The sequence below is a fragment of the Pundamilia nyererei genome, unplaced genomic scaffold (genome assembly GCF_000239375.1).
Source record: "Pundamilia nyererei isolate P.nyererei 1_Seehausen unplaced genomic scaffold, PunNye1.0 scaffold00010, whole genome shotgun sequence".
Lineage (NCBI taxonomy): Eukaryota > Metazoa > Chordata > Actinopteri > Cichliformes > Cichlidae > Pundamilia > Pundamilia nyererei.
Genome location: NW_005187411.1, coordinates 4,688,082 through 4,700,128, shown reverse-complemented (window position 1 = coordinate 4,700,128; position 12,047 = coordinate 4,688,082). Strand labels below are relative to the sequence as shown.

The window sequence follows — 12,047 nt, the reverse complement described above, 5'->3', positions numbered from 1 at the left end:
ATTGTGGAAAAAATGACTTTATTTTGCCTTGTTACTTAACCACATCAAAAATAAATTATCACAACATCATTGACAAGTTGTCCTTCAATCTAAATTTGTTGTGTAAAATTATAATTTGAATATAACACTCAATGTTACTTTGTTCAACAATCATAAACAGTACAATATATTTCCAATACAATACATCTTTATTTATAGAGAACATTTAAAAACCAGCGGTATACCAAAGTGCTTAACATAAAAGACAGATATTTAGATATTTAATAAAAAACAAAGAAGAACAATACTTCTGGATCACCTTCTATTTGGTGACCGTAACCTTCAAATAACCCCCCCAGAACACACACACACACGCCTAGATATATCTGAATATTTACATTCCTAGTGCAAAATGATCATACTGTAGAGCATATCAATGCAAACACTTAGCAAAGGAGCATCAAACACAAGCTGAAGAAGGTCACGGGCGCAACGTTTTACCACTCTAGCTTCATATCAGCTTTGCTCCACACATACTTTCCCCCTCTTTTTAGAAACATTTTTTCATCGAAGCCGCTGAAGTGAATCGCCTCCTTTACTCCAACATCAAGGATGGATTTGGAAGGATCCTTCCGTCCCTCTCGACAGTCCAGGAAACGCATCTGTAACAAAAAAAAGGAAAAAAAATCAACATATGAAGTAAGTTTCCTTCAGCTAAAATGCCTAGCAAGTAACTAATTTAAACAATTATACCAAATTCAAGCCTTTTCACTTAATTTGAGCAATCCACATTCATATAACTCAAACATACAGTTCATTTTTTTACTTAAACATCTGATAAAATGGCTCAGCCGCACTACCAGTTCGTAATAATCTGAAGTACTTACATATTCATCCAGGATCAGATAGGAGTTCCTCATCTATTAAAACAAAAAAGACCACAAATTTTAATTTTTGTGTATCCTAACTTTGGATTTTCAACCATTAATTACAGCACAACAAAGAATTACTTTAGGCAGGATGACCTGAGCTCATGTTTCAACCTAATATATATGTTTAGTTCCTACTTTTCATGCCATAGTGCTGCAAAATTGAGGAGTAATGCAGAATGAGCACACCACAGATATGAAACATGGATATTCTAGAAGTTATCATAGCATTATAAACTATACCAAAAGTCTATACCAAAATATTCCCTTATATTTGGTGGCCATCTATACAGCAAAAAGGAGAAAACAACATCAAAATTCCTAACTGACAGTGGTATTCAAAAGTCAACTTTTGTATAGTTTGTTTGTTTAACTGTGCATTGTGTGTGTTTACTATAATAATATTCACATTTTATTCACTCTAGGCATACCAAGCTCTAATTCTACGCCCTTACTTAAATCAAAAATTAAAAAAAAGGATGAAAAACATGTTTCCCACAGAATACATTATGGTTATTGCATTAAACATATTTGCCATACTTGCTGCACATGTCTGAGAATTATACCTTCTCATTAGACTCAGGAACAAGGCAAGAGACGCTGCTGTGTCTGTCCAGAAACTCCTGAAACTGCTGATCACTGATGACAAACCTCTCTGCCTCTCTCAGGGCTGTCTCGCCTGCATTTTCCCCGTCAATCAGCAGGCACTGAAAGACCTGAAAACAAGAACGAGACGTTCAGTACATCCATGATTAACCCGTACAAACATATTTATTTACTTTTTTTTTCATTTTTACCTTCCAGCGGACAGGATTAATCAAATTGATTTGCTGTGTCATGTCTTCGTCATGGTTGAAGATGTTGATGACGGAGTTGATTTTCAGTGCCACTTTATACTCCTTGCACCAGCTGCAGATCTTGAAGAGGTTGTCAAGGTGGCTCTTCCTGCCTTGAGTTCTGCCAATCAGCTGGTTGGTTGCTTCATCAAAGCTGTCACAGGAGATAGCTAGAATGTCCAGATAGATACCTAGAAGAGGAAATTAAAATGAAAGAGATCATAAATGTAAATTATTTTATGGTATATGGCACAGCTGGAATGCACCCATAAAAAAAGAAGCTGTTAATAACTTAGCTATCTTACCATATTTCTGGAACCATTCTTCTTTGATCATGCTTCCATTGCTGACAATGCTGACACTTGGGAGCTGAAGGTCCTGTTTGCAGTACTGGACCAATTTCCCCACAAACTCTCCCTTATTATGCAGGAAGGGCTCTCCGCCAGAGAAGTTGATCTTTTCCATCCCTTAAAAAAAGACATAAATTTAATAGCATGCACAGCAATTTGACAAAAAACAAAGCTTATTGTTATTAATTTGTTAAATCACCTGATTCCTTTAGAAGTTTAAGCCCCGTCTTAGCTTCCTCCAGGGGCAGGACGAAGGACGTTTTTGCAGTGTGGAAACAAAATCCACATCTATAATTACATTTGCGCGTAAAGTGGTAGTTGACGCTCGTTGGGATCGTTGGATTTTGGTCTTTGTTTTGGTCCAGTTTATCACCAGCAACGAATGAGTTTGTTCCCTTGCAGGCTCCTGTTGTCCAGTAAGTGAGTTTTGAAAAGGCGATCTCAAAAATGCAGTAGATGGTGCTAATGAAGCGCCGCAGAAGCAGCCTGGGAGACGAGACAGCAGGAGAAAAATCCATTTTTTAAATGAGGAGTTGTGCTGTCAGACTTGCTGCTGGTGCGTCATAAGCCGAAACCCGCAGGGCGCATCTTATATAGAGGGTGTGGGGAGTCGGTCAAAAGTTTCTGTTTACAAACAACGAAAACGAAACCTAGCCTGGTTCCATCCTGCTGAGATGCAAGAAATAATTTACGCGCGTCATGACAACGCATTCTTTGCATTTCTTCGCAGTGTCATTCGTCCATTAAACCTTTATTAGAGACCTTTATGTACAGTAGCAATATGCCATTAAATACTGCAGGACTTATAGATCTTTAGCTCTATTGGTCAAACTTTCAGTGATAAATGCTTCTTTGTAAAACAGTTTCTGTTTCGAGTCTGGGTGCATTCAGTTCATTGTAGTTTTCACAGCCTCGCTACTTGTCCAGTCTCTTGGTGTCTCTCATTTTCATTAAACACGTTCAAGAAACACAACTTGGATTCCTGGAAAGAATTCCTGAGCTGCCCCTGCGAGGCGTTGGCTTCAATAATAAACGCGTTTCACAGTAAACGAAAAGTTTCGTTTTCTCCGTTTGGCGCCGTTACTATCGTTTTCCCTTCAGCTCACACGATGCGTCTCGGGACATATTTTGGAAACAGATAAGGACACCTGGTGTACAAGATGTCAAAACACGCAATGTCTCTTCTTCCACGGTGGTGCTCTCGTGTTTTTTCAGTGGAGTTAAATGGAGCGCCTTTTTATTTTGCTGTTAAGGAAAAGCACCTGGGAGAAGACGTGCCGAGGGTGTTCAGAGAAGTTCAAAACCGTGACAAGTGCTACTCTGTCCTTGTTTACTGCAGCAGAGACAGAATCAAAACGGCGAAGTTTTACGGGGAGCTGAAAGACAAACTGCTGAGGGACTTGCCTCCGGAATGTCGCTTGTCTCCCATGTCTTCATTTCTACCAAAAGTCAGGGATTCTCTCGTTAAAGGTTACTTTTTAAAAGGGAATTCTGACACTTCCTCCCCGATAGAGCGGCTTTTGAGTGATTTAATACAACATGACCCAGTGTTAGTTTGTTCGTACTCTCCAGCTGAAGACGGCCAACAGTGGACGCAGCACATGTGGTCAGAGACAGCAAGCCAGGTGATGGATGTGGCAAAGGGATACTATGTGGTACCCTCAGAAGCGCCAGAATATCACCCATCTACTCTCAACATTATCAATTCAGATGTATTCTACAGCTTTGATGAGGCCTATGACGTGATGAAAAAAGTACGTATTTTCTCATTTTAATGTTTACAAGACTGTTTTATGTTTATTTTAGTATACCGCATAAGATTTTGGCAAACGGGCGCACTCTTGTGGAGGATGTAGGGATAGCAGTTTATACCAAGAGACCCAGAGCTCTTGCTTCCAACGTTTATCTATCAGGGAGGGCCAGGTGGCCCACAGCACTGTGTGCGCTCATTGACAGCACAGTCTATGACTCACTCCTGCCTGCTTAACTGATTTGTCTGTTCTGCAGTGTGGTGACATCATCCCAGAAGCTAAGGCTGTGCTGGAGCTGCTGCCCAGCAGGGTGGAGGCCAGAAATAAACCAGACTTCCCTGTTATTGTCATAGAGGGCCTGGATGCCACAGGTTAATGCCATTACCTCATAAATAAATATGTGATCAGTCTGATGCATAGATGTCATCCTAAAGTGGTGGCTGGTTGTTCTCCGCTAAAGCCATTATCTGCCAGGGAGCTTCAGTTAATGGAATATCATGTATCATGACCTCAGAAAAGTTACATCACTTTGAAATGGTTTACTGTGCAGCTCGCTCCTCTAATACTATTTTCAAACCGTCATGAAAGCTCAACTGTGTGGTTCAAGAGGGAGTTTTAGTTGAACTTTTCAAGGGCCACCGCAGTTTCTTTTAATATGAACAAAAAGGATGAATTCCTCCTTTTGTGATTCGAAAATGTTCAGACCTTTGTTTTCTTTGGTTTTGAGGTGAATCTATTTCCTGTCCTTCTCTGTATCACAGGTAAGACCACTCTGACTGAGTCTCTGAAGGATACACTGGGGGCCACTCTTCTGCCATCCCCACCAGAGTGCCTTTCCCCCTGGAGAGCCCGCTTTGATCAGGAGCCACCCCTCATCCGCAGGGCCTTCTATGCTCTGGGGAACTACATCTCAGCAGATCAAATAGGCCTAAAGGGCACGAAGACACCTGTCATTGTTGACAGGTAAAGACAGTTGAGATGTTGCAGGTGGAGTGAGGTCTGCCTGTTTTGTGACCTTTTTTTTTCTTTTGTAAGAACTTGTAGGTCCCACTGAGATCCAGATCTATACAACTCAATATTCAGTGGCTACCAAGTCACCTGATGCGACTTCCACCTGTCATTCACCTTTCAATTCACCATTGATTACCTGTCCCCAGATTTTGGCACAGCACAGCGGCCTATGCCATCGCCACAGCGGTGAGTGGTCCAGTGTGCAACCTTCCAGGAGAAGGTTCAGAGGTGTACTGTTGGCCTAGCGACCTGTTTCAGCCCAGCCTGGTGGTCTTACTCACACTTGACCCAGAGGAAAGGAAGAGGAGACTGAGAAACAGAGGTCAAGGAAAGACTGATGAAGAGGAAGAGCTGGATCACAACCAGCTGTTCAGACTCAGGTGAGGTAGTTAGAGTGCTTATGCATAATGTATTATTTACTCAGTTAGCATTATACCTGCATTAGAACACTCATCAAGCAAGTGAAAATGCCCATTTAGACTGAAAGCGTAAATAATTGGTTGTGAACTTGTGATAACATTAATATGGATCTTTTAAAGTAGTTCTCTGTGCATATTGCTGGCACTCTTAATCTGATTGAGGACAAGTATGATGATTCTAGGTACCCAGACTTGGTGATGTCAGGCACGTCAGACAAAAATGAAAGGCTCCGCTATGTTATACTTATATTAAAGAAAAAGAAGAAAAAGTATGAGTGTTAGAGCATGAAAGCGAAGATCAGTACAAACCCGACTGTGGATTCACAGTCAAGTCAGCTCAGTCTTCGTCTGATCCATCAAACACTTAACAATCAATTACGGTCCCATGGGAGAGGCAGCTGATGAGAAAGAGCAGGTGATTAGTTGCTGAGCTGCTGTGCTCCATTAAGCTGGTCAAAACTGGCAGGCACTGCCGGCCTAGTTAGTTGCTACACAGACAGGTCGATGGCTACTTTCATTCGTCTTCTGTCCTGACATAATGGCCTTTCCACACGGGACAGCCAGATGTTGGGCCTGCAGAATTAGAAAATGGAGGGAGTTGACAGTCAGCCTGTGAATGAGTGAGGGATTCTGCAGACTTGGCCCGCCACTATCAAAAGGACAATTCTTCACTGGTAACAGGAATAGCAGAACTCTGAGCCATCTGTGTTGTTTCTCAAAAATGTACTGTATTGTATACCTTACTGTGCAGCAAAGCTGTAAGCAATCACAATACTAAAATTTGTCTTGTGCTGCACACTTCCTTCACTCCTTGACCAATGTTTGCGTGTGTGTGTGCGCAGAGTGGAGGAGGCTTATCGGAGGATCAGCGGCCCAGCTTGTGTTACTGTGGATGCTAGTCCTTCTGCAGACCGAGTGCTCCAACAAGTACTGCTTTTAATTAGGGGCAAATGCCACTTGTAAACAACTCTCCATCTCCCCTGCTGGCAGTCAAGCATCAAGTGTATGCAGTGCATCCCGTCACCACTAGGTGCCAGTAAGGCATCGTAAATGTGATTGCAGACAGACTAGTGGGCAGATTGGAGTGTGGAGAAGAGATTCTATTCATAACGTGTAAAGGTTGAATGCCAGGGGCCAGAACTGCATGCTACAATCAGAAATACATATTCATGTAGACACACACACACACGCACACATACTCACACTAATGTATTGTCAGGAAGAAGTGTACATCTAACGACTGTTGTGACCTCTCAGAAATTAGACACTGTGTAGCCTCCAGATACCTTGTAGCAGCACTTTTTTTTTTTTTTGCAGACTGACGCTCGCAAAGTGGATAGGAACATTTATATAAGGGCGACGAGTTACTGCAGATTGAATCAAAATGCACAAATAAGAAAAAACAAATCTTAAAATGTACGTTGAATGTTAGCTTGTTAAAATAAATGCAGAACCCAGTCTATCTTCGGATAACATATTTTCACTTGTTAAAAAAAGTTTTTGAATTAAAAGAAAATGACACTAAACATCTGTTTGTGCTTTCTCTTCTACAAACTGTGTATAGCTGCATGTTTGTGTTGCTTATATAACTGGCTATGAACATGAGCACAATGTCCTGCTCTGTTTGCAAGAACATGAACTCAGCTGTGTGATACTGACACAAGTGATGCACTAAGATCACATGGCACTATCTGTACTTGATGCTCTCATAAGCACTGGCATTTTCAAGTTGACACACGTAAATGTACACATGCCTACTTTTGTAAAACACACACACACAATCATGCACATCTACTAAGAGCATATACTGTAACTCATTTATATAGGGAGGAAGTGTATATTTGGCCTATGTGATGGGAAGATTAATTGGGGGTTTTAGTAATTATGAGCTTGGCAAAGCTGCAGGGTGGAGAAGACAGAGTGACCCATCTCTTTTACTGCGATGCATCAGCAGAGTGCCAAGCAATGCAGACCCTATTCATATGGCAATTAATGGAGCGCTGTATATCAATGTCATTTCATTGGTCCCCCACATAAGTGCATGGAATCACTCTTTCTACCAGTTATAGCAATTCAGTGTTTTACTGAATGCAGAGGTGCTGCGGATGCAAATCTTACCATCGCATGCCGTCACACAGACTAAAATTAAGTCATTATGTTTATTGAGTATGGTTTCCTACATGAGGCAGCTGTGTACAGTTTGCTGAATTCATAAGCTCCTTAGCTGCCCCGTGCCTCAGTGGATGTTCTGTATGGCACAGAATGAATGTAGTATAGACCATGTGGAATTTTGATTACCATTAACACAGAGAGTCCAAAATGTATGAAGTTGGGAGAGCAAGCCAATTAGGCCTCCTGCCATATTTCATACCTGAATGCAAAGCTGTGTGCGCTAGCGGTGTCAGCCACATTTCCCCGTCAGATGTTGTTAAGCGCTGATATTTTTGGCAACAAAAAGTTAGCGGTGATATCATGCCATTACTGCTCCTCAACACAGCCGTAATACAACATTTATGGCCCATAATCACATCGCATTACACATGCAGCGAAATAATTCTGTTCACATTTGTCGTAGCATTTTCTTTTTCCTTTTGGAAACATTTGTGGCTATTTCTTTTGTCAGATAGCCAGAATATACTCTGGAGTCTTAACAACAACAAGAACTCACATATTCACCCACTGAAAATATTTCAAAGCTGAATTGCAGTTCGAGGAAGAAGTTAATAACTAACGCAATCTGCTTCCAATCTGTGACTTCACTACTTAAAGTTTCAAGATAAAAGTCGGAGCCTCATATAATGAAAAACTAAGATCCATCTGAGAGCGGCAGAAACTCAGCCTTACAGATATATGTCTGCGCACACAAATGCACTGTACACTTACAAAAGCAGAGGAGACACGCACACAGACACACACCTTACTCTGTATGGGGCCACTTTGCACTACACTCCTCAACTTCAATATTTCATCTGCACAACAGAGAAGGAGCAGCGGAGAGGAGGAAAGCCCTCCATGAAATAATTAAAGATCCAGCAGGGATGCAGCAGCACAGCAGCCGCCGTCCCGTCCTAAGTAATAGATCAAATGAAAGCTGTCCCTTAGATCATTAATAATGAGTGTGGTATGGAGACTGAAGGCATAGGCAGGAGGGGAGTGGGAGGGCATAGGGCTGGTACAGGTTGGGAGAGGGAAAGAGGGCACTGAGGAAGCACAGGTTTTCATATTGTGTGTGGGTGTGTGTGCATGTTAGGAGTGTGGCTTGTTGGGGTGTGTGTGTGTGTGTGTGGGAGGGGGGGGGTGTTGAATAATAGTCTAGGTCCCTTGACAAAAACCCGAGTGAACCTCATTTGGCAGCCACATGAAGCGGCATGGCAAGAGGAGTCATGCATATGATTTGGCACCAAGTGTCTGCCAAACTCTAAAGACCCTCTATAGCAATATCTGTATGCATCCACTGTCAAATAAGCAACATTTTCCACAGTGGATGGGCAGGATAGCGGGAGGTAATAATGCTCCTTTCAATCAGTGAGACCTCAGAGCAGCAACCGGATGGAGTGGTGGTGGATTTTGGGAGAGCTAAGTTTGGCAGGGATGGGCTGTCTACAGTGGGGGGAGGGGGGGGGATAAAAGAAGGAAGAGAAGCCTAGGGGAAGACTGGAAAGAGGAGAGGATGCAGGAAAAGGGGGTGGAAGTGTTGAGAGTGATGGGAGATGTCGCGTACGCTGCCATCTGTGGGCTCAGGTCCCTCCAGATTCCCCTTGCTACTGCTCGCACCTCCAAATACAGCACACGAGCGGCTTCAAATACCAACTAAAGTCTCCTATTTTACATTTGTGATAAAAAAAAATCCAAATGATATTTATAAGGAAATTGAAATCAGAGTACAGCCTCATAAACTCATATTTTAGAGCTATTTAAACACCTTTAAGGACAAGTATTTTGATTTCATCACCCAGTTTATGTCATCAGACCAAGTTAGATGATTAACAAAACAAACAGATTTATTTTTAGTCTTCTTTGACCCTAAATCTTAATACAATTATTTGTCCATCCAGACCAATCTCCTCTACAGTCACTCACCCTAACATAACATGCCCTTCAGACACTTCCACTATTGTACACACAAACACCGCGTATGCAAGCACACCATCGAAACGTCTCTCTGAACACAGCAGGTGGTGGCAGACACCCCAGCACCATTCTCTGTGACTGACGGGCGGTGGGATGTAAAAACATGAAGAGTGTAGGAGTTGAACTGATCGCTGGTGAAATGTTTCTCAGAAACATACAGAAAAAGCTCAAAATGGGGATTACTTTGTTGGGTGGGGGGGGAGGAAAGAAAAGTTTTGAAAATATCCCATCAAAAAACAGATGTATAATTCAACAGCTTTTCATCATCACGCTCACCCTTTGTCATGTTGCTTATTTGCAGAGGCAAAGACGGCATGTCTGTCGATAGGTGCAGGTATTAGGCACAGCAGGCTGTGTATTCATAATGCCATTATGTATTCAGGTTGTGCTTATTTTCTGATGTTTTCGGGGGATAGGTTCAGTATAGTTTGTGATGATTGCATGAAACCTCACCAGTTTTGCCTGGCGGCTGTTGGGGAGGCTTCACCAGGAACGGTTAAATATTTAAACACTGCTGTGAGATCTCATTAAAAACGACACATCAGCCCCCATAAGGCCCCTACAGCACTCCCTCACACACTCCCAAAAACCCAGTTAGAACTCGGTGGAGTGTGACAAAACAGTTATTGTCTATTTACTGCGGAGAACTTGTGATAAATCATCATATCCTGTCAAATAAGGCAGCTGGCAGATGTGTTGACAAGTGGTAAGTCGGGGAAGAAAATGATTGAGATTCAGTTCTTTTTGACAGCTCCAGACAAGCAGAAATATACCAAAACAAAATAACATGACAACTAGACCAGACTAATATTTCCATAACACACATTTGAAAACAAGACGGAGAACAAACTTTGGCTCTCTTGAGTCTTCTTGCCTTCTCACAAAAATCTGGGCAATTAATTCCAACACTATTGTTTTGGGGCTTCCCTATTTTTAGCCCGGCTGCCCTCTCAAATAAATTGATTTCCTGTGGCAAACTTGGAATGTTCCTTGTGTGCCATGTTTTTTTTCTTTCCCTCCCCTTTTCCGAACATTCAAACACCGTCCTTCTTCCCCAGAGGAATAAATGAAAGGCAGCACTGCCAAGTTCTACGCAGCTTTGTATGCGCATCTCTCTTTATACATGAAAATGGTTTATTTTTGTTTTAGTTCCATTAATGTTTAGGCATGTCTTCTGCTTCGTCGGGCATCAGCAAACAGCAGAGAAGCTGCTTGCTTGACAGGCAAGTGGATGACTAACTCTCAAAATACCTAAACTGACTGGCTGTCTCTCTCCCTTCCTGCACATCTCTGGTCTTACTTTTTGATTCAGTCTCTCATGAGGCATGCAGGTCTGTTTTTCTTTTTTTTTCTTTCTGTGGTCCCCGCCACAGAAGTAATGGCTGGGTCAAAACAGACCGAGCTCTCACATCGCAGGAAGATATTTAAACTCCCGGCACTACACATAAATAAAAGTAGAGCAACTTGATCCTGGTTTCTTGTAACAGTATCTGGGGAGTCACCGGTCTTTGATGAACACTACCACAGACAGATCCAGGGTGGTTGGGGGAAGCTGCACTCGCGGAGAAGTGAGGAATTACAAACGCACAGACTGACAAAGAAAATCAGAATAATTCTGAAGGATATGAATCATTAAGCAGAGCAAATGTTTGCTAAACTCTGCAAAAGTACACCAAACTTTGCAATTTACATAACAATTTGCCTTTAATTTATAATGGTTTTAAGTCAGTGTATTTTTTAAAATGAAATAACTGAGATTTTGGTGAGGCTTATGTTTTAACCTGTGCTGTTGTCACAGACTGCAGCGTGAGAAGCAAAGGATTGCAAATAAGGCCTTTGGGGTGAGAAAGCACAGTGATAAAAAGAGAGAGAAAAGCAGGGAGAGAGGCAGAGACACAAATAAGAGAAACATACCACTAGATCCCAGTTCCTATCCCGACTAAGCCATCTGAATCCCTCTACACCCATTTAGCTTGCTCACTCTCTGGCTCGCCCGTGTGAGAGGGAGAGTGTGTTTGCTTGCTTTACAGTCTTCTCACTTCAGCACAGAAAATATTGAGTTTATGGCTCTCATCTCCATAATCAACACCATATACCTCGCAGCCAGCTGAAGGGACAGTGAGCTAACAGGAAAAAAGGGATTTACTCTGGATTCACCTCCCAACTCTTCCCACAACTCAATCCTTCTGACTTCTAAACAGAGTTTAATGAGTTGTCCTCGGGGGTATGGTTTAACAGTAGACATGATTTTATAAATCTAAGACCTACTCACTTTTAAAGCTGTCCATCTCTGAAAAGAAAACTTTAGCGAGTAAGTTCTGAAGTCAAGCATACGTATAATAAGATATGGAGAAAGGACGTTGTGATGAAAGAGCCAAGGCCTCATCCTGCTTTGTGTTTTCTACGACTTTATAAGTAGACATTCACAGGTACAACAGAAAGTGGATTCCTCGTGCCTGAGATGAAATATGTGCCATAACAGAAAAGCCAAGAAACACTGAAACAAGAAACAAGGTAAAGCACACTATAAAGAAGTAAACTTAAAAAAAAAAAAAAAACAGTAGAAAGAAAAAGAAAAAAAGAGAAACTTTTGCTTTCCTAACTACCTCTACAGAGCCAAGTGATGATGTAGCTGGCTAAA

At 41.9% G+C, this 12,047-nt stretch overlaps 2 protein-coding genes across 2 annotated transcripts; one reads left to right on the top strand and one right to left on the bottom strand.

The window, feature by feature from the left end:
* Positions 1 to 235: 235 nt before the first annotated feature.
* On the bottom strand, positions 236 to 2,727 carry rsad2 (radical S-adenosyl methionine domain containing 2). The gene is made up of 6 exons (XM_005723911.1): positions 2,294 to 2,727; positions 2,050 to 2,211; positions 1,706 to 1,935; positions 1,475 to 1,624; positions 867 to 899; positions 236 to 641 (listed from the first exon to the last, which is right to left on the bottom strand). Exons 1-6 carry the CDS (start codon positions 2,610 to 2,612, stop codon positions 477 to 479), a joined length of 1,059 nt encoding a protein of 352 aa, XP_005723968.1. The 5' UTR covers positions 2,613 to 2,727; the 3' UTR covers positions 236 to 476.
* Positions 2,728 to 3,013: 286 nt separating this feature from the next.
* Positions 3,014 to 6,794, top strand: cmpk2 (cytidine monophosphate (UMP-CMP) kinase 2, mitochondrial). The gene is made up of 5 exons (XM_005723910.1): positions 3,014 to 3,848; positions 4,102 to 4,216; positions 4,607 to 4,808; positions 5,003 to 5,236; positions 6,118 to 6,794. Exons 1-5 carry the CDS (start codon positions 3,255 to 3,257, stop codon positions 6,236 to 6,238), a joined length of 1,266 nt encoding a protein of 421 aa, XP_005723967.1. The 5' UTR covers positions 3,014 to 3,254; the 3' UTR covers positions 6,239 to 6,794.
* The last annotated feature ends 5,253 nt before the right edge of the window (positions 6,795 to 12,047 follow it).

Bases quoted from the DNA above. Each gene is read 5' to 3' on its own strand.
- rsad2 (XM_005723911.1), bottom strand. From the start codon at position 2,612: ATGGATTTTTCTCCTGCTGTCTCGTCTCCCAGGCTGCTTCTGCGGCGC. The intron at 2,212-2,293 runs GTGATTTAACAA...TCTTTTTTTAAG, and splicing joins TAAACTTCTAAAGGAATCAG to GGATGGAAAAGATCAACTTC. The intron at 1,625-1,705 runs GTAAAAATGAAA...TCTTGTTTTCAG, and splicing joins TTAATCCTGTCCGCTGGAAG to GTCTTTCAGTGCCTGCTGAT.
- cmpk2 (XM_005723910.1), top strand. From the start codon at position 3,255: ATGTCAAAACACGCAATGTCTCTTCTTCCACGGTGGTGCTCTCGTGTT. The intron at 4,809-5,002 runs GTAAAGACAGTT...ACCTGTCCCCAG, and splicing joins ACACCTGTCATTGTTGACAG to ATTTTGGCACAGCACAGCGG. The intron at 5,237-6,117 runs GTGAGGTAGTTA...GTGTGTGCGCAG, and splicing joins AACCAGCTGTTCAGACTCAG to AGTGGAGGAGGCTTATCGGA.